Here is a 22,005-nt window from a genome sequence, read left to right on the forward strand (position 1 = left end):
GCCTCTGCAGACGTCAGAAATGACGAATCTGGCTTCCTCCAATCACGGCTCCCCGCCTCCCCCCACCCCCCCGGGGGAATCTTGGACTAATGCAACGCCGTGATTGGAGGAAGCCAGATTCGTCATTTTGGACCCGCGAAGACAGCTTGCGACGGGCGGAGGAAGTGCTGGAGCGGCTGCCAGGATTAAAAGGTACGTTTTTTAAAAAATCAGTGAATTGTCGATTTTGATTAATTAAAGTGCCCTTGTTTTTAATAGGATTATTAAAAACCGGGCACTAATTAATCAAAATTGACCTTCACTAGATTGCTGCAGGTGTATGATGTAGGGGGTTGCAGAAGCATAATATAATATTGTTTATCAAAGACACAGATATCTAAAACCCAGGAACATAGAAGAAATACCCTTAATTACCTGTGCACATTGGAGTTACATTTCACAGTTTTGTTTTTGAAAACCCAAACTCTTTCCAATAAGGAAATTCTACTTATAGCTTTAACTACGTTAGTGAATAGTTTATTGTTTATATAACACGCTGCTTCATTTTGTGCCACGTGAATAAAATGTTTATTTCATGCATTATTCTTTTGCCACCTGTATATGTTTAATGTCTTTTCCGGTTGTTTCATTCTTCGTTAACCACATGTTCTCTCATTCCAGTCCTGATGACGTTGGAACCTGCTGGTATATTCTTTTGTCTGGGTCCGTGTTTATCAAGGAGTCCATGTTTCTTCCACGGAGCAGGTAATTTATTTTATTGTGGCTGAGGCGTTAAAGCATTATTAGTTTAAAGGGATACATTCTATTCCATCTATCATTTAGCCTATGCTAGACAGGTTATTTTAAATTCACCTCTTTTAGTCTCAGAAGTGTTCTCTCCCTTGTTAATGTGTTCTCAGTGATCTATTTTAAATGATGTGGTGCATCAGATGGTTTTCGAATACCTCCTTTACCTTTATTTTGTAATTTGAAATAAATGTGTTTGCCTGTTGTATCTCCACCTGTTTTCTATTTAAAGGGACAGTCAAGTCAAAAATAATAATAATAATCATGATTCAGATAGTAATTTTAAATAACTTTCCAATTTACTTTTATCACCAATTTTGCTTTGTTCTCTTGGTATTCTTAGTTGAAAGCTAAACCTAGGAGGTGCATATGCAAATTTTTTAGACCTTTAAAGGGACACTGAAACCAAATGTTTTCTTTTTGTGATTCAGATAGAGCATGCAATTTTAAGCAACTTTCTAATTTACTCCTATTATCAAATGTTTTTCATTCTCTTGGTATCTTTATTTTAAAAGCAATGCCGGCCCATTTTGGGTTGTTCTTGCTGATTGGTGGATAAATTCATCCACCAATAAACAAGTGCTGTCCAAGGGTTTGGACTTTATTTTTCAAATAAAGATATCAAGAGAACGAAGAAAAATTGATAATAGGATTAAATTAGAAAGTTGCTTAAAATTGCATGCTCTATCTGAATCACGAAAGAAAAAAATTGGATTCAGTGTCCCTTTAAGGTCGCCTCTAATCTAAAAGCATTTTGACCGTTTTTCACCACTAGAGGGCGTTATTTTATGTGTTTCATAAAGATAACATTGAGCTCATGCACGTGAAGTTACCCTGGAGTGAGCACTGATTGGCTAAAATGCAAGTCTGTCAAAAGAACTGAAATAAGGACATAAGGCAGTTTGCAGAGGCTTAGATACAAGGTAATCACAGAGGTAAAAAGTGTATTATTATAACTGTGTTGGTTATGAAATACTGGGAAATGGGTAATAAAGGGATTATCTATCTTTTTAAACAACAAAAAATCTGGTGTTGACTGTCCCTTTAAAGAAGAGCTGTGCAAGCAAGGAGGTTTAGAACAAATTACACTCTCAGTGGGGGTAGGTCAAAGAGGAATTACAATTTCCATTTTCCTTTGTTCTCTCTAAGCATTCATCTCACTGTGTATAGAGATAAGCTAAGGTTTTTTTTTTTTTTAATATATAGATATAACTTATTGATGTCTATTCTTCCTTGAAGCTGAGCCCATTTAATTGGGTTGTCGTTTTAAATAGCAGAAACTGCTATTTCACATGCAAAATAAAGCTAAAAGAGTGCCTCCCCATACATTTTAAATCCTGAAGCTGATATAACAAGTCATTTGGAAACACATTAAGGGGAACCCTATTTTCAGTACACTGTATCTTTACTTGCCAGTATGTTGCCAAGTAAGTAGCCAACGACAAGGTTGAATGCAGGTGACTCTCTGGCCAGTAATATACAAATGTTTTGTGCATGTGTTTACTGCAGGGGAGATGACCGGTGTGCACATATACACTGACAAATGTTGCATATTAGTAAGTGATTAATAGAAGCATGTGCAGTGGTAATGCAGACTCATTTACCTTTTACAAATGCAAAACCTTATTAAGGGAAATAGAGAGATATTCTGGCTAATAAAATGTCCCTTGGTGTGCCCCTGAAAGCATGCAGTAGACACCTTATAGTGTTTAGACCTGGTTGACTTTCCCCAGTGCAGAACTTAATGTCCCAACCCTGAGCTGTGCTATTTAAACACATTTGACATCTTCCTTTTGAGTCTTTTGAAAAACAAACCTATTGTTGGTCTTTAGCAATTAGCTTAATTTATACTGTTAAATGTTTCATGTATCTGGCTGCCCAGTGTTTGTGGTGCTGTTGATATATATTTGAATGCTGTAATTTATTCTTCTTCACATTCTCAAAATTCCTTTTGTTATTTTTAGTTCTTTTGTTGATGGAGCCTTGATACAGGTATACCCTGCTCATACAGCGGGTTAGGGACCGGAGCCCCGCTGTAAAGTTAAAACCGCCTTAAAGTGAAACAAGGCAGTTTTAGCTATCTTTTCACTTGCCAGTGTGTTTAAAAACCTTAAAAACATGTTTAAACTAATATATATTAGAGGTGCAATATTGCTATGTTTAGTTTAACACTAGCTCAACACAGTATTCAATAAATACTGTACCTGTAAAATAGTGACAATTACTGTAGTAAAATTTGCCAGACTATAATACTAAGACACAGATTACACTGTAATGCTGTAAACAAAGTGAACTGTGCATAACAAAATGGTGCCAGTCACTTTTCTCGCAATCTCACGAAGATTACAGCACTGTTTCAAATATTTGGAGGTTGAACTTCAGCTCCACAAAGCGCTGTATCAGCGAAGCGCTGTAAAGTGAGGTATACCTGTATTACTATTCTGCATGTTCTACTACCTATTTCTTCTACAAGATATGACGAGTCCACGGATTCATCCTTACTTGTGGGATATTATCCTCCTGCTAACAGGAAGTGGCAAAGAGCACCACAATAGAGCTGAATATATAGCTCCTCCCTTCTCTCCACCCCCAGTCATTCTCTTTGCCTATACTAGTAATAGGAAGAGGTAAAGTGAAAGAGGTGTTAAAATGCTAGTTTTTAGTTTCTTCAATCAAGAAGTTTTTTTATTTTAAATGGTACCGGTGAGTACTAATTTCCTCAGGCAGCATATAGAAGAAGATTTCTGCCCTGAGGTTGATGATCTTAGCAGTTGTCACTAAGATCTATGTGGGTTCCCACAGAATGGCTGAGGAATACTAGAGAAATCTTCAGTGTGGGGAACGTTTTCATGCTACAAGCATTGAGGTATGTTCAGTCATTTATTTCTGAGGAGACAGTGATATATCAGAACTGGCTGACATAGTTCCCAAAGAGGGAAGGGGTAAGCAGTAATCCTATAGACATAAGAAAGGGTATTACTGAAATCCTGTGTATTTATTTTTTATCAGGGCTAAATGCAGCAAGAAATTATGGCAGCATGTTTAAGACACTGGGGCAGTTTAAAGGGACACTGTACCCAAATGTTTTCTTTTGTGATTCAGATAGAGCATGCAATTTTAAGCAACTTTCTAATTTACTCCTATTATCAATTTTTCTTCGTTTTCTTGCTATCTTTATTCGAAAAAGAAGGCATCTAAGCTTTTTTTGGGGTTCAGAACTCTGGACAGCACTTTTTTATTGGTGGGTGAATTTATCCACCAATCAGCAAGGACAACCCAGGTTGTTCACCAAAAATGGTCCGGCATCTAAACTTACATTCTTGCATTTAAAATAAAGATACCAAGAGAATAAAGAAAAATTGATAATAGGAGTAAATTAGAAAGTTGCTTAAAATGTCATGCTCTATCTAAATCATGAAAGAAAAAATTTGGGTACAGTGTCCCTTTAACGGTTTTTATTGCAAAACGTTTATATAGCTGGTTGTTGTACATTTTGCTGGGGGTTCACATGGCGTTAATCATACATTTTATGAATGCTTATCCACATGGCTAGTTTTACACCGCTTTACATGTGGTTGTTTAGGCTGAGAGTACATCGTACATGATGGGCGGGGCCTAATTTTCGCGCCTCAGATGCGCAGTTAGTTTGTCAAGAAGGACAGCAAACTTCAGCTTCGGTTGGGCCCAAACTGAGTGATTGTCTACCGGAGTGATATTGATCAGTTTGTCAGATCCCTGGGGGCAGGTAGGCACCACAGAAGAGCTGTGGCGAGGTGCAGGGGTTTGTTTAAGTTTTTTCATTAACGGTAAACAAAGTAATTTTCGTTCCTTTTGAAACTTTAAAGGAGTACCCTCTGCTTCCTCTTCCTCCACAAAGCAGGAAGGAGATTTTGCTCAATCCAAGTCAGTCAGGAGACCTAACCAGGCCTGGAATAAAAATAAACAAGCCAAGAAGCCCACTGCTGCTACCAAGACAGCATGAAGGGGCAGCCCCCGATCCGGGACCGGATTTAGTAGGGGGCAGACTTTCTCTTTTTGCTCAGGCTTTGGGCAAGGGATGTTCAGGATCCTTGGGCATTGGAAATTGTGACCCAGGGATATCAGCTGGAATTCAAGGATTTGCTCCCAAGAGGGAGATTTCATCTTTCACGTTTGTCTGTAGACCAGACAAAAAGAGAGGCGTTCTTACGCTGTGTAAAAGACCTCTATACCATGGGAGTAATTTGCCCAGTTCCAAAACTAGAACAGGGACAGGGGTTTTACTCAAATCTGTTTGTGGTTCCCAAAAAAGAGGGAACTTTCAGACCGATTTTAGATCTCAAATGTCTAAACAAATTTCTCAAAGTCCCATCGTTCAAGATGGAGACTTTACAGAATGTGCTTCCGCAGGCCAGCATGGGTAATAGTGACGACGGATGTCAGTCTCTTGGGCTGGGGTGCAGTCTGGAATTCCCTGAGGGCTCAGGGTGTTTGGACTCAGGTGGAGTCTCTACTGCCAATCAATATTCTGGAAATGAGAGCAATATTCAATGTGCTTCAGGCGTGGCCTCAGTTGGCTTTGGCCAAATTCATAAGATTCCAGTCGGACAATATCACAACTGTAGCATATATCAATCATCAAGGGGGAACAAGGAGTTCTCTAGCGATGATAGAGGTTTCGAAGATAATCCGATGGGCGGAGGCTCACTCTTGCCATCTATCAGCAATCTATATCCCAGGAGTAGAGAACTGGGAAGCGGATTTTCTGAGTCGTCAGACTTTTCATCCGGGGGAGTGGGAACTCCATCCAGAGGTGTTTGCATCATTGATTTATCAATGGGGCACACCGGAATTGGATCTGATGGCATCTCATTAGAATGTCAAACTTCCTCGTTACGGGTCCAGGTCAAGGGATCCCCAAGCTGTACTGATAGATGCTCTAGCAGTACCTTGGTCATTCAACCTGGCTTATGTGTTTCCACCATTTCCTCTCCTGCCTCGTGTGATTGCAAGAATCAAACAGGAGAGAGCTTCGGTAATTCTAATAGCGCCTACATGGCCACGCAGGACTTGGTATGCAGATCTAGTGGACATGTACTCTCTGCCACCGTGGAAACTTCCATTGAGACGGGACCTTCTCATTCAAGGTCCGTTCCAACATCCAAATCTAAATTCTCTGCAGCTGACTGCCTGGAGATTGAACGCTTGATTTTATCTAAGCGGGGATTCTCTGAGTCGGTCATTGATACTTTGATTCAGGCTCGAAAGCGTATCACTAGAAAGATATGGCGTAAATATCTTTATTGGTGCGAATCCAAGGGCTACTCATGGAGTAGGGTTAGGATTCCTAGGATTTTGTACTTTCTCCAAGAAGGATTGGAGAAGGGATTTTCAGCTAGTTCCTTAAAGGGACAAATTTCTGCTTTGTCAATTTTACTATACAAGCGTCTGGCGGATGTCCCAGACGTTCAGTCTTTTTGTCAGGCTTTAATCAGAATCAAGCCTGTATTTAAACCTATTGCTCCGCAATGGAGTTTGAATTTAGTTCTCAATGTTCTTCAAGGGGTTCCATTTGAACCCATGCATTCCATAGATATTAAGCTTTTATCTTGGAAAGTTTTGTTCTTAGTTGCTATCTCTTCTGCTCGAAGAGTTTCTGAGCTTTCTGCATTACAGTGTGATTCGCCTTATCTTATATTCCATTCTGATAAGGTGGTTTTGCGTACGAAACCTGGATTCCTTCCTAAGGTTGTTTCAAATAAGAATATTAATCAGGAAATTGTTGTTCCTTCTTCGTGTTCTAATCCTTCGTCTAAGAAGGAACGTCTGTTACATAACTTGGACGTGGTTCGTGCCTTGAAGTTTTACTTACAAGCGACCAAGGATTTCTGCCAAACATCTTCTCTATTCATTGTTTATTCTGGAAAGCGTAGGGGTCAAAAAGCTACGGCTACCTCTCTTTCTTTTTGGCTGAAAAGCATCATCCGCCTGGCATACAAGACTGCTGGACAGCAGCCTCCTGAAAAAATTACGGCTCATTCTACTAGAGCGGTGGCTAAAAACGATGCTTCTGTTGAACAGATTTGTAAGGCTGCGAATTCGTCCTCCCTTCATACTTTTTACAAATTTTACAAATTTTATACTTTTGCTTCTTCGGAGGCTATTTTTAGGATTCTTATTTTAGGTTCTTCAAGCAGTGGAGGCTATTTTTAGGATTCTTATTTTAGGTTCTTCAAGCAGTGGTGCCTTCCGTTTAGGTATCTGTCTTGTCCCTCCCGTTCATCCGTGTCCTGTTGCTTGGGTATTGTATCCCACAAGTGAGGATGAATCCGTGGACTCGTCGTATCTTGTAGAAAAAAAGGAAATTTATGCTTACCTGATAAATTGATTTCTTCTACGATACGACGAGTCCACGGCCCGCCCTGTCTTTTTAAGACAGAATTTATTTTATTTTCAAAACTTCAGTCACCTCTGCACCTTTTAGCTTTTCCTTTCTCTTCCTATACCTTCGGTCGAATGACTGGGGGTGGAGAGAAGGGAGGAGCTATATATACAGTTCTGCTGTGGTGCTCTTTGTCACTTCCTGTTAGCAGGAGGATAATATCCCACAAGTAAGGATGAATCCGTGGACTCGTCGTATCGTAGAAGAAATCAATTTATCAGGTAAGCATAAATTTCCTTTTTTTTTTTTGTGCTGAAGTTCAAACACCTTGACTAATGGAAATGTTTGAACTCCACTTACCCCTGTATATTTTAGGCTGGTCTTATTTAATTGCAAATTAAGTTTGATGTGACACAGAAAACAAACTGTTCCAGAACCATATTGCTTTCTCACAAATTTTGTAAATAGCTAATAGTAAACATTCCCACTGGAGAAAATGAATCATGGAGTTATTAGGAGGCTTCAGTATTAAAGGGATACTAACCCCACATTTTTTCTTTCGTGATTCAGATAGAGTATGCAATTTTAAGCAACTTTCTAATTTACTCCTATTATAATTTTTTCTTTGTTCTCATGTTATCTTGATTTAAAAAAGCAGTAATAAAAGGTTAGGAGCCGGCCCATTTTTAGTTCAGCACCTTGGTAGAGCTTGCTGATTGGTTTGCCACATTTAGCCACAAATCAGCAAGTGATATCCAGGTGCTGAACAAAAAACGGTCCGGCTCTAAAGCTTACAGTACTGCTTTTTCAAATTAAGATAGCATGAGAACAAAGAAAAATTGATAATAGGAGTAAATTAGAAAGGTGCTTAAAATATCATGCTCTATCTGAATCATGAAAGAAAAAAATTGGGTTTAGTATCCCTTTAAAGGACCAGTAAATACAGTAGATTTGCATAATCAACAAATGTCTGACCAATTTCAGTTATGTCTATTTCCACTCCCCTTGCACCATGTAGCCATCAGCCAATCACAAATGCATAAATGTATATTCTTTGATTTTTTTCACATGCTCAGTAGGGGCTGCTGACTCAAAAAGTGTAAATATAAAAAAAATGGTGCGCATTTTGTTAATGGAAGTACATTTGGAAAGTTGTTTAAAATTACATGCGCTATTTGAATCATGAAAGTTTAATTTTGAATTGAGTGTCCCTTTAATATTAACCTACTAAAAATAAAACTAAATACAACTGAGAGAAGGCTTAAAGGGGTGGTAAGAACTTTGAGATTGTAATATAAAAGGCTTTGGACACCAATCAAAATTAAACTTTAATGATACAGATAGAGCAAGTAGTCCATTATCAAATTGTGCTCAAATATTTTTTTATGTACACTTTCTGCGCCATCAGCTCCTAATGAGCATGTGCAAGAGTTCACATTGCATGAATACGTCTGTGATTTGCTGATGCCTGTCACATGATACAGGGGCGGCAACATGAAATAAAATTTAAAATTTGTCAGGAAAAATCTACTGCTCATTTAGAATTCAGAGAAAGTGTAATTGCATTGTTTTGTTATTCACTTGTTGATTATGCAATTATATTGTATTTTCTGTTGTATTTGAATAGCAAACCAACTTTGAAATATAAATTCATTATTTATTTTGCTCCTTTTTCCTATAATTTAAGTATGAAATTGTGGATTTTCCACTCCCGAAAACTGAAAGTACACATAACAGGCATCACACGCCTAGCCATGCCATATTTCTCAACAATGGAGCTTTTGTTAATACAATGACCATGGCAAAGGCTGTCATCTCCAGACACAATTCTGGATTGGCTCCTCTAGATAAGGAAACTGGTTGGTGGAGTCGGACCATTGAAAACAAATTGATTAACTGTTCTAATAACATTCTGACATTTTTGATATGTTAATCGGAAAAGGTTGTAATTACAAGGGGTTTACTGTCCTGTTAAAATGTGTTTAATGCATGAGGTTTTGAAACTCATAAGTTTTTTTCATCATTTTAATGAAGTACATGCTAACACGACATGATTGCTTCCTGAGCACAATTGACTTAATCAAAATGTTGGCGCTCTACAAATAACCGATAATAATAATGAATGAGCCACCCATTAATTTTATTTATTTATTAAATATTTTACCAGGAAGGATACATTGAGATTTCTCTCGTTTTCAAGTATGTCCTGGGTCCACAAAACATTGCATTGATACAGTAGGGTACAATAAAATTAAAAAACAATAATAATACACAATATATGCAAAATTTTTACATAGAACAGGTAGGAAATATATAATAAACCATGACAGGTGCATTCTGTTTTGAGATATGTAGAGAGGGATCTCTTAAAGGATACTAGGCTTGGGGAAGGTTTGAAAGTGTGTGGGAGGTCATTCCATAACTGTGGCGCTCTGTAGGAAAAGGAGGATCGAGCTGCTTTCTTTTTGTATTGAGGCAAGCTAAATAATGTGTTTGTACTGGATCGGAGGTTATAGGAGGTGGGAATAGCCGGGGAGAGCATTCTGCTCAGGTAGGGTGGGAGCTTCCCAGAAAGGCTCTTAAACACAAGGCAGGAAAGATGGAGGGTGCGTCTGGATTCCAGCGACAGCCAGTTTAGTTCTTTTAGCATGTCACAATGGTGGGTCCTGTAGTTACATTGTAGCACAAAGCGGCAGAACGAGTTATACAATGTATTAAGTTTATTAAGGTGAGTTTGCGGTGCAGGTGCATATACTACGTCCCCATAATCCATGATAGGCATCAGCATTTGCTGTACAATCTTTTCCTTTACTGTAAGGCTGAGGCAAGATTTGTTTCTGTACAGGGCACCTAATTTTGGATAAAGTTTTGATGCAAGTTTTTCTATATGGGGGCCAAAAGATAGATTAGGGTCTAACAACATACCCAAGTATTTGAAAGAGTGGACTGCAGTAAGCGTGCAATTGGCTTTTGTTTTGATGCGTAGGTGGGAATTTTGTAATTTGTGTAATTTAGGACCCGTTCCAAAGATCATTGTGACAGTTTTGTCAGTGTTTAGGAAGAGTTTGCTTTTTGAGATCCACTTTTCTACCTCTGTGAACTGGTCTTGGAGCACTGCTTCAAGCTGTGGCAGATCAGATTTGTTTGCATAGATTACCGTGTTGTCTGCGTACATGTGTACAGTTGAAGATTTGCAGACATTAGGCAGATTATTTATAAATAATGTGAATAGTAGGGGGCCAAGAATGGAACCTTGGGGAACACCACACGTGACTGGGAGAGGGAGGGAGTCACTGTTAGAAATGGAGACATATTGTGATCGATCCGATACATATGATCTAAACCAGGTTAATGGATGATCAGCAATACCAGAGTTTTTTAGTTTGAGCAGTGGTATGTTGTGGTCCACTGTGTCAAAAGCCTTTGCGAAATCAAGGAAAATAGCTCCAGTTAGGTCTCCTTGTTCCATGCCCGTTTGGATGTCGTTGCAAACTTTTAGGAGGGCAGTTGTAGTGGAGTGATTCGGTCGAAAACCTGATTGATCAGGGGTCAGATAGTTAGAAAGTTGGTAATATTCGCATAATTGCGTATGGACGCATTTTTCTAAGATTTTTGATAATACTGGGAGCAATGATATAGGGCGATAGTTAGAAACCAAGGTTAACTCCCCACTTTTATGAATAGGCACTACTCTTGCAGTTTTCCAGAGTTTGGGTATATATCTAGACATCAAGGATTCATTAATTAGGGTTGTGACAGGCTTAGCAATTGCTGGCGCACTGAGCTTCAACAGCATTGCTGGGATTTGATCAGGTCCAGACTGGTTTTTCATTTCTTTCATGTAATTAGCAAGAGTCCATGAGCTAGTGACGTATGGGATATACATTCCTACCAGGAGGGGCAAAGTTTCCCAAACCTTAAAATGCCTATAAATGCACCCCTCACCACACCCACAATTCAGTTTTACAAACTTTGCCTCCGATGGAGGTGGTGAAGTAAGTTTGTGCTAGATTCTACGTTGATATGCGCTCCGCAGCAAGTTGGAGCCCGGTTTTCCTCTCAGCGTGCAGTGAATGTCAGAGGGATGTGAGGAGAGTATTGCCTATTTGAATGCAGTGATCTCCTTCTACGGGGTCTATTTCATAGGTTCTCTGTTATCGGTCGTATAGATTCATCTCTTACCTCCCTTTTCAGATCGACGATATACTCTTATATATACCATTACCTCTGCTGATTCTCGTTTCAGTACTGGTTTGGCTTTCTACAAACATGTAGATGAGTGTCCTGGGGTAAGTAAATCTTATTTTCTGTGACACTCTAAGCTATGGTTGGGCACTTTGTTTATAAAGTTCTAAATATATGTATTCAAACATTTATTTGCCTTGACTCAGAATGTTCAACTTTCCTTATTTTTCAGACAGTCAGTTTCATATTTGGGATAATGCATTTGATTTAATCATTTTTTTCTTACCTTAAATTTGACTCTTTTTTTCCTGTGGGCTGTTAGGCTCGCGGGGGCTGAAAATGCTTCATTTTATTGCGTCATTCTTGGCGCGGACTTTTTTGGCGCAAAAATTCTTTTCCGTTTCCGGCGTCATACGTGTCGCCGGAAGTTGCGTCATTTTTTGACGTTATTTTGCGCCAAAAATGTCGGCGTTCCGGATGTGGCGTCATTTTTGGCGCCAAAAGCATTTAGGCGCCAAATATTGTGGGCGTCTTATTTGGCGATAAAAAATAAGGGCGTCGCTTTTGTCTCCACATTATTTAAGTCTTATTTTTTCATTGCTTCTGGTTGCTAGAAGCTTGTTTTTTGGCATTTTTTCCCATTCCTGAAACTGTCATTTAAGGAATTTGATCAATTTTGCTTTATATGTTGTTTTTTCTCTTACATATTGCAAGATGTCTCACGTTGCATCTGAGTCAGAAGATACTACAGGAAAATCGCTGTCTAGTGCTGGAGCTACCAAGCTAAGTGTATCTGCTATAATTTTTGGTATCTGTTTCTCCAGCTGTTGTTTGTATTGCATGTCATGACAAACTTATTAATGCAGATAAAATTTCCTTTAGTACTGTTACATTACCTGTTGCTGTTCCGTCAACATCTAATTTTCAGAGTGTTCCTGATAAACATAAGAGATTTTATTTTTTAAATCCATTAAGAAGGCTATGTCTGTTATTTCTCCTTCTAGTTTACATAAAAGTCTTTTAAAACTTCTCTTTTTCAGATGAATTTTTAAATGAACATCATCATTCTGATACTGATAATGGTTCTTCTGGTTCAGAGGTTTCTGTCTCAGAGGTTGATGCTGATAAATCTTTGTATTTGTTCAAGATGGAATTTATTCGTTCTTTATTTAAAGAAGTATTAATTGCATTAGAAATAGAGGATTCTGATCCTCTTGATACTAAATCTAAACGTTTAAATATGGTTTTTAAATCTCCTGTAGTTATTCCAGAAGTGTTTAATCTCCCTGATGCTATTTCTGAAGTAATTTCCAGGGAATGGAATAATTTGGGTAATTCTTTTTCTCCTTCTAAACGTTTAAGCAATTATATCCTGTGCCATCTGACAGATTAGAGTTTTTTTGGGACAAAATCCCTAAGGTTATGGGGCTGTCTCTACTCCTGCTAAATGTGCTACTATTCCTACGGTAGATAGTAATTCATTTTAAGGATCCTTTAGATAGGAAAATTGAATCCTTTCTAAGAAAAGCTTACTTATGTTCAGGTAATCTTCTTAGACCTGCTATATTTTTAGCGGATGTTGCTGCAGCTTCAACTTTTTGGTTAGAAGCTTTAGCGCAACAAGTAACAGATCATAATTTTATAGCATTATTATTATTCTATAACATGCTAATAATTTTATTGGTGATACCATCTTTTGATATCATTAGAGTTGATGTCAGGTATATGTCTCTAGCTATTTTAGCTAGAAAAGCTTTATGGATTAAACTTGGAATGCTGATATGTCTTCTAAGTCAACTTTGCTTTCTTTTTCTTTCCAGGGTAATAAATTATTATTTCAACTGTTTCTGGAAGGAAGGGAACTTTTTTTTACCATAGGATAAAAAATCTAAGGTAAATTTAGGTCTAATATTCATTTTTCGTTCCTTTCCTCACAATAAGGAACAAAAGCCTGATCCTTCATCCTCAGGAGTGGTATCAGTTTGGAAACTATTTCCAGTTTGGAATATATGCAAGCCTTATAGAAAACCTATAGCCAGCTCCTAAGTACCCATGAAGGTGCGGACCTTATTCCAGCTCAGCTGGTATGGGGCAGATTACGTTTTCTTCAAAGAAATTTTGATCAATTCCGTTCTCAATTTCTGGTTTTAGAACATTGTTTCAGAAAGGTACAGCATTGGCTTCAGTTAAGGCTTCCTGCTAAGAGTTTTTTTCTTTCCCGTGTCCCAGTTAACACAGCAAAGGCTCAGCATTTCTGAAATGTGTTTCAGATCTAGAGTTGGCTGGAGTAATTATGCCAGTTCCAGTTCTGGAACAGGGGCTGGGGTTTTATTTTATCTTTTCATTGTACCAAAGAAGGTCAATTCCTTCAGACCAGTTCCGGATCTATCAATATTGAATCGTTATGTAAGGATTCCAACATTCAGTTTCTGTAGGACTGTCCTGCCTTTTGTTTAGCAAGGGCATTATATGTCTACAATAGATTTACAGGATGTGTATCTGCATATTCCGATTCATCCAGATCACTTTTAGTGTCTGAGATTCTCTTTTTCGACAAGTATTACCAGTTTTGTGGCTCTAGCCTCAGTTCCAAGAATTTTTTTCAAAGGTTCTCGGTGCCCTTCTTTCTGTAATCAGAGAACAGGGTTTTGGTATTTCCTTATTGGACGATATCTGGGTACTTGCTCAGTCTTCTCATTTTCGAAGAATCTCATACGAATCGACTTGTGTTGTTTCTTCAAGTTCATGGTTGGAGGATCAATTTACCAATCAGTTCATTGATTCTTCAGACAAGGGTAACCTTTTTAGGTTTCTAGAATAGATTCAGTGTCTATGACTCTGTCCTTGTCAGACAAGAGAAGTTTAACATTGATTTCAGCTTGTCAAAACCTTCAGTCACAATCATTCCCTTTGGTAGCCTTATGCATGGAAATTTTAGGTCTTAGGACTGCCGCATCAGATGCGATCTCCTTTGCTCGTTTTCACATGCGACCTCTTCAGCTCTGTATGCTGAACCAATGGTGCAGGGATTACTCAAAGATATCTCACTTAATATCTTTAAACCGATTATACGACACTCTCTGACATGGTGGACAGATCACCATCGTTTAGTTCAGGGTGCTTCTTTGTTCTTCCGACCTGGACTATAATCTCAACAGATGCAAGTCTTACAGGTTGGGGAGCTGTGTGGGGGTATCTGACGGCACAAGGGGTTTGGGAATCTCAGGAGGTGAGATTTCCGATCAATATTTTGGAACTCCGTGCAATTTCAGAGCTCTTCAGTCTTGGCCTCTTCTGAAGAGAGAGTTGTTCATTTGTTTTCAGATAGACAATGTCACAACTGTGGCATACATCAATCATCAAGGAGGGACTCACAGTCCTCTGGCTATGAAAGAAGTATCTCGAATTTTGGTTTGGGCGGAATCCAGCTCCTTTCTAATCTCTGCGGTTCATATACCAGGTATGAATATTGGAAAGCGGATTATCTGAGTCGCCAAACGTTGCACTTGGGCGAATGGTCTTCACCCAGAGGTATTTCCTCAGATTGTTCAAATGTGGGAACTCCCAGAAATAGATCTGATGGCTTCTCATCTAAACAAGAAACTTCCCTGGTATCTGTCCGGGTCCAGGGATCCTCGGGCGGAGGCAGTGGATGCATTATCTCTTCCTTACAAGTGTCATCCTGCCTATATCTTTCCACCTCTAGTTCTTCTTCCAAGGGTATTCTCCAATATTCTAAGGAATGCTCGTTTGTCCTGCTGGTAGCTCCAGCATGGCCTCACAGGTTTTGGTATGCGGATCTTGTCCGGATGGCCTCTTGCCAGCTGTGGACTCTTCCGTTAAGACCAGTCTTTCTGTCTCAAGGTTCTTTTTTCCATCAGGATCTCAAAACCTTAATTTTAAGGTGTGGAGTTTGAACGCTTGATTCTTGGTCAAAGAGGTTTCTCTGACTCTGTGATTGATACTATGTGACAGGCTCGTAAATCTGTATCTAGAGAGATATATTATAGAGTCTGGAAGACTTATATTTCTTCAGGATGGTTTAGATAAAGGTTTGTCCGCAAGTTTCTTGAAAGACAAATCTCTGCTTTTTCTGTTCTTTTTCACAGAAAGATTGCTATTCTTCCTGATATTCATTGTTTTGTACAAGCTTTGGTTCGTATAAAACCTGTCATTAAGTCAATTTCTCCTCCTTGGAGTTTGAATTTGGTTCTGGGGGCTCTTCAAGCTCCTCCTTTTGAACCCATGCATTCTTTGGTCATTATATTACTTTATTGGAAAGTTTTGTTTCTTTTGGCCATCTCTTCTGCCAGAAGAGTCTCTGAATTATCTACTCTTTTTTGTGAGTCTCCTTTTCTGATTTTGCATCAGGATAAGGCGGTGCTGCGAACTTCTTTTGAATTTTTTACCTAAGGTTGTGAATTCTAACAACATTAGTAGAGAAATTGTGGTTCCTTCATTATGTCCTAATCCTATGAATTCTAAGGAGAAATCATTGCATTCTTTGGATGCTGTTAGAGCTTTGTAATATTATGTTGAAGCTATTAAGTCTTTCCGAAAGACTTCTAGTCTATTTGTCATCTTTTTCCGGTTCTAGAAAAGACCAGAAAGCTTCTGCCATTTCTTTGGCATCTTGGTTGAAATCTTTATTTCATCATGCCTATGTTGAGTCGGGTAACACTCCGCCTCAAAGGATTACAGCTCATTCTACTAGGTTAGTTTCTACTTCCTGGGCGTTTAAGAATGAAGCTTCGGTTGATCAGATTTGCAAAACAGCAACTTGGTCCTCTTTGCATACTTTTACTAAATTCTACCATTTTTGATGTGTTTTCTTCTTCTGAAGCAGTTTTTGGTAGAAACGTACTTCAGGCAGTGGTTTCAGTTTGAATCTTCTGCTTATGTTTTTTCATTAAAAATTTTATTCTGGGTGTGGATTATTTTCAGCAGGAATTGGCTGTCTTTATTTTATCCCTCCCTCTCTAGTGACTCTTGTGTGGAAAGATCCACATCTTGGGTAATCATTATCCCATACGTCACTAGCTCATGGACTCTTGCTAATTACATGAAAGAAAACATAATTTATGTAAGAACTTACCTGATAAATGAATTTCTTTCATATTAGCAAGAGTCCATGAGGCCCGCCCATTTTTGTGGTGGTTTTGATTTTTTTGTATAAAGCACAATTATTCCAATTCCTTATTTTATATGCTTTCGCACTTTTTTCTTATCACCCCACTTCTTGGCTATTCGTTAAACTGAATTGTGGGTGTGGTGAGGGGTGTATTTATAGGCATTTTAAGGTTTGGGAAACTTTGCCCCTCCTGGTAGGAATGTATATCCCATACGTCACTAGCTCATGGACTCTTGCTAATATGAAAGAAATGAATTTATCAGGTAAGTTCTTACATAAATTATGTTTTTTAGATTATTAAGGTGTTTCTTAACGAAATTGATGGGTACAGGTCTAAAATTGAACTTCTCTATATTGGGTCTTTGCTGTTTTAGTGGGGCCTGATCCAGATTTGTAGTTTCAGGATGCGTGCCATTAATTAGTTTGTCAATCAGGGTGGTGGAGCATCCAACAAAATAATTGTTAAAGGCATTTTCTACTTCTAAGGGGAGTTGCAGGTTTTGGTTATCCACTTTGATAGTGGAGGGTTGGGAGTGGATTGGTGGATTTTGTAAGTTATTTATTAGTTTCCAAAACTTTCTAGGGTTAGATATGTTATTGTTCAGATTTTCACAGAAATATTGGGCCTTGGCCAATTTTGTTTGTTTAGTACATATATTTCGCCATTGTCTATATACACAGTGATCGTTCATAGAGCCAGTATGCTTGAACTTTGACCACAATGAATCCCGAAATTGGTACATTTGAATGAGGTCAGCAGTGATCCAGTTCAAGTGTGCTCCTTTTACTCTCACCTTACGCAGCGGGGCATGTAAATTCCAAACTTTTAGGAGTTCAGACTGAAAAAATTCAACTGCAGAGTCTAGATCTGGGATTAGGTTTAATCTGTGCCAGGGGAGGTTCTTGATGTCATTTAGAAATAATTGAATATTACATTTTTTTAAGTGCTATGTCCGAAATGGAATGCACAGGGGAGCTAGGTGGGCGGTAGATTCCTGCAACAATGATTGATTTACTGCACGGGATCTCAATTTTGCCAGAAAGGAAATCAAAGGTGGCAGGAGAGCTAGATTTTTGTATGGGGGTGAACTTTGTGGAATTGTCAACATAGATTACAATGCCGCCTCCTCTCTTTGCTCTGTCATTTCTATGGCATGAATACCCATGTATTGCAATGGCAGAGTCAGGTATTTTTGCAGTTAGCCACTATTCAGAGATCACAATGTTCTACAAATTATTATCTCTTTAATTTCTGTGGTGGTGGATTTACAGAATGTAAAGTGTATTGTGTTTGTGCACGTGTAAGTGTGGGCTTGTTTGCTGCTGACAAAAACATAGTTTTGATGGGCTTGGAGTTTTTATCTTGCATATTTATTTATTTTTTGAAGATAGATTCATTACACCATTAGGAAATATTTGACTTTAGACATGAGCTGGAAATAATGCAGTACATGAATTTAAGGAGCAGTTGTTTTACTTGTAACTATTTCCAAAGTCAACAGAAGTAAACATAATTCCAGACTTTATTACCTGAGTGAATATAAGGATGGTGATGTTGTTGTTAAATGGATTCATCTGTTCTGTAGATTGGATTTTTAAAGAAGTTTATTTAGATGTTTTATTGCACAAATCATTAAGATTTATGGCATATAGCACTGCCAGGTGTGGACTCCGTGCCCAATGTGCCTAGAGGGATAAGGCTGCACCTCACTGATGAGGCACACAGAAGGCCAAAACAATTGTCTGGGGCTGCTGTGTTCCTTGTTCAGAGGAGAATTGCCTGGTATTTCGGGGAAGGACTGACCTTGTTAGGCGGGATCAGACTGACAGGAAAGTTTTTTTCCTCTGTTAAAAGCACTATTGGGCTAAAAGAAGCTACTCCCAGTTGGGAACCGGGCCATATAACAAGCCACTGAGCTGTAGTTTGTTCCTGGCAGGCTGCTTCTCTTTCTGTAGATATAGCACTGCTCCCCTGGTATCACCAGCAGGCTAGGACTTTCGGACGTCCTTACTGGAGAACGGGTAGCGAGTAACGGAAAGCTTTAAAATATGGCACATTGGTAACCACTCATGGAGAAGAGTTTTGAAATATTTATTTAGAGAACTTATTTTTTTCTTCACATGCAGTGTAGTCTGCTTTAGGGCTAGGGTTGTACCGAACACGCTGTGAAGTGAAAAGTAGTCAGTTGGCTGTAGGTAATCATAGTGAAATGTGTGTTGTTTGCTCTTTTGACAATGCTTACAAGCAGTAGCCAAACATTTAGATTGCTGATATGTTTATGGTTGTTGTATGAAGCTGCATATTCATGTCCTCGTAAAACACAGAGGTTCACTTATGTACATGCCTGATATAATGTTCACAATGTCTATATTTTTTTATTTATATAATACGTTGACTGACAATGTAATACTTTAACATTATATATTTCACCCACTATATGATTAAAGCAATTTTATTATGCTCACAGATGTTGTTGATTAGGGAATGTCTTATGATTGGTTGTGCACTGGATGGGATGGGTTTGCTTTATAGTCACTGTTTTTTGTTCACTTTTGTTGTCTGAGTAAGGGGTGACAACTAAAGTGACTTGTTCATTTGGGAGGGGGTAAAATTATATATATATATATATATTTTAAAGGGACCGTCAACACCAAAATTGTTATTGTTTAAAAAGATAGCTAATGTCTTTACTACCCATTCCCCAGCTTTTCACAACCAGCATTAAGTTGGCAAGTATTTTAAAATATTTTTCAAAAATAAGCAAAATTACTTACATAGCCATGCTTCCTGGAGTAGTCTGATCCACCCCCTCATTATCAGTGTTAAGCACCAGAAACACAGGCATTGTATGTCAACTGGGTTCACAGCAGCTTATTTGCTTAAGCAGATAATGAGTGTTTGCTTCTGCATTCTACCAAAAAATGGTAGATATAGATACCGCCATAGAAGGAAATGTGTGGGGGGAGTTAGAGTTGTACAATTCAGAAATTTAAAAGAAAGGGTTAATGGGTAGGCACTGCAGTATAAATTTGCAGGTAAAGTAATTCTCTTCCAACTTGTTTTATGTCCCTTTAATATACTTTATAACCTTTAAACCTCTGAATTCCTACCTGTTTCTAAGCCACTACAGACAGCCTCTTATCATATGCTTTTTTATTAGCTTTTCACAACAGGAGACTGCTAGTTCATGTGGGCCATATAGGTAACATTGTACTCACGCCCGTGGGTTGTGGATGACACGGTACTAATTGGCTAAAATGCAAATCAAGATACTAAATAAATAACCATGTGCTCAGGGGGCTGTCAAGAGGCTTAGATACAAGATAATCACAGAGGTTAAAAGTATATTAATATAACCATGTTGGCTGTGCAAAACTGGGGAATGGGTAATACAGGGATTATCTATCTTTTTAAACAATACAATTTTTGCAGTTGACTGTCCCTTTAAGAACTGGATGTTCGCACACCTAAATAAATGCAGTAAATCAGTGCCCTTAAATTGTTTGCCAATATGTCTTTCAGCCTGTGAAATGTAAATGCTAAATGCTTATACAAACACACACAAACTTCATTGTAGTGCAGTGAAACTTGTTGCTAAGAACTACAGTACTAATGCAAATTCACACACATTGTAATAGGCTGTGTAAATTGTGCTTTGTGCTACTACTAAACAATGAAACTAATACCTGGGCAGGGGTAAGACTCACATCAGAATACACAATTAGTACAGGGGTCTTGCAGATCCATAGAAGGTCATTTGCATCAGTACAATGTTGATGCAGACAGGGGTTAGGTTATTGCAGTGCATGTGTATTATGTACCTTTCCCCTGGACCATGATTCATTTGCACACAGGAAAGGCTGTCATTCTAACAAAGCCCTGGTGTTTATTTATTTGTATTCTTTACAAAATGCAGTAATTGAGTTGTTTGATGCCAGTGGATTGGTTTGTATACAGCCTGGTTTTGTTGCCCATATTCTCCCATTTCTTCAGATAGCTATATATCCTTATAGAATACGTCACAATAATCTGGACAATTGCAGGATGAAGCAGGTAAGTACTGCTGTCCCACGCGCTGCGCTGTATGTATGTCCTGGTTTCTGACCATACCCACTTACACAACTCACATTTACATTTTAAAACATTGTGAGGTATATGATGCATTAGGGTTATTAAATAAACAAGTTTGTGTAACCTTCTTGTGTATTGCTGAGTCTACAACCAAAGAATATTTGCAAAAGGAAAAAAAAAATCCTCCCACAATCCAATTGCCCAATGTTCTTCAATTTTTTCCGCGCTTCCCATCACCCATCACACTCCCATATGACCATATTCCTGTACCTACTCTAAAAATGACTGTCAATAATAATAATAGCATACTATATGCAAAAAATCAATTAAGCTAACTTAAAGGGACATGAAACCCCATTTTTTTTTCTTTCATGATTCATATAGTGTATAATAATAAAAATAAAAACTCAATATACTGCTATTATCAAATGTACTTTGTTTATTGGTGTCCTTTGTTGAAAAGCTGGTAGGTAGGCTCAGGGGTGTGCATGTTTCTGGAGCACTGTATGGCAGCAATTTTGCATGAATACTTAACAATGTTGTTCATTTGCAAGAGCACTAGATGGCAGCAGCGTTTTCTTCTATGTTGTGCTTGAGACGCGTGCACACTACCAACCTAGGTTTGCTTCTCAACAAGGAATACCATAAGAACAAAGCAAATGCATTTAGATAATTTAATTGGAAATGTTTAAAAAAAAATATGTCCTGTCTGAATCACAAAATAAATTTTGGGTTTCTTGGCCCTTTAAAGATCTTATTTAATCAAGGAATAATGCTGTAATTTAAAGAGGCTATTTTTTTTTTCAATTGAATACACATTGTCTCCAACAATCCTTTAAAGCAGTTATACGATATTTGCAAAATATAAGATCATGCATCAGCGGGTTGTCCCAGAAACGTCATTAAATGACCAGTAAATACAGTAGATTTACATAATAACCAAATGCATGATAAAAAGACAATGCAATAGCACTTAGTCTGAATTTCAAATGAGTAGTAGATTTTTTCTGACAAATGTCAGTTATGTCTATTTCCACTCCATTCCTGTATTATGTGTGCTATCAGCCAATCACAAATGCATATACGTATATTCTGTGAATTCTTGCACAGTGTAAAGTGTAAATATAAAAAGACTGTGCACATTTTGTAAATGGAAGTAAATTGGAAAGTTGTTTAAAATTGCTGCTCTATCTAAATCATGAAAGTTTAATTTTGACTTGAGTGTCCCTTTAAGAAGCCCAAAAAATTGGGCCAGTCTCCAGCAACCTCTCTAAGAAGCCATATGCCCAAAATAACATAAAAGTTCATGTCATAAAGAAGCCCCCGGCAGCTGTTTAAAATATCATGTCTTTAGCAACCCTTTAAAAAAAACAAATGCAAGTCCATAGCCCAGCAATCTGTTTTTTTTTTTATTTATTTTTTAAATACTCAACTCTCCACTTCACATCAGCCAATTGAGAGTCCTTTATA

At 38.2% G+C, this 22,005-nt stretch overlaps 1 protein-coding gene across 9 annotated transcripts in view; it reads left to right on the forward strand.

The window, feature by feature from the left end:
* Positions 1-22,005, forward strand: part of RAPGEF2 (Rap guanine nucleotide exchange factor 2) — a 652,959-nt gene that overhangs the window by 316,416 nt on the left and 314,538 nt on the right. For all 9 annotated transcript variants that reach the window (XM_053703785.1, XM_053703786.1, XM_053703787.1 and 6 more), the window contains exon 4: positions 661-744. In XM_053703785.1, the coding sequence (XP_053559760.1) occupies positions 661-744 (84 nt within the window). The remainder of the gene's footprint in view (positions 1-660; positions 745-22,005) is intronic.

The sequence above is a fragment of the Bombina bombina genome, chromosome 2 (assembly GCF_027579735.1).
Source record: "Bombina bombina isolate aBomBom1 chromosome 2, aBomBom1.pri, whole genome shotgun sequence".
NCBI classification, from domain to species: domain Eukaryota; kingdom Metazoa; phylum Chordata; class Amphibia; order Anura; family Bombinatoridae; genus Bombina; species Bombina bombina.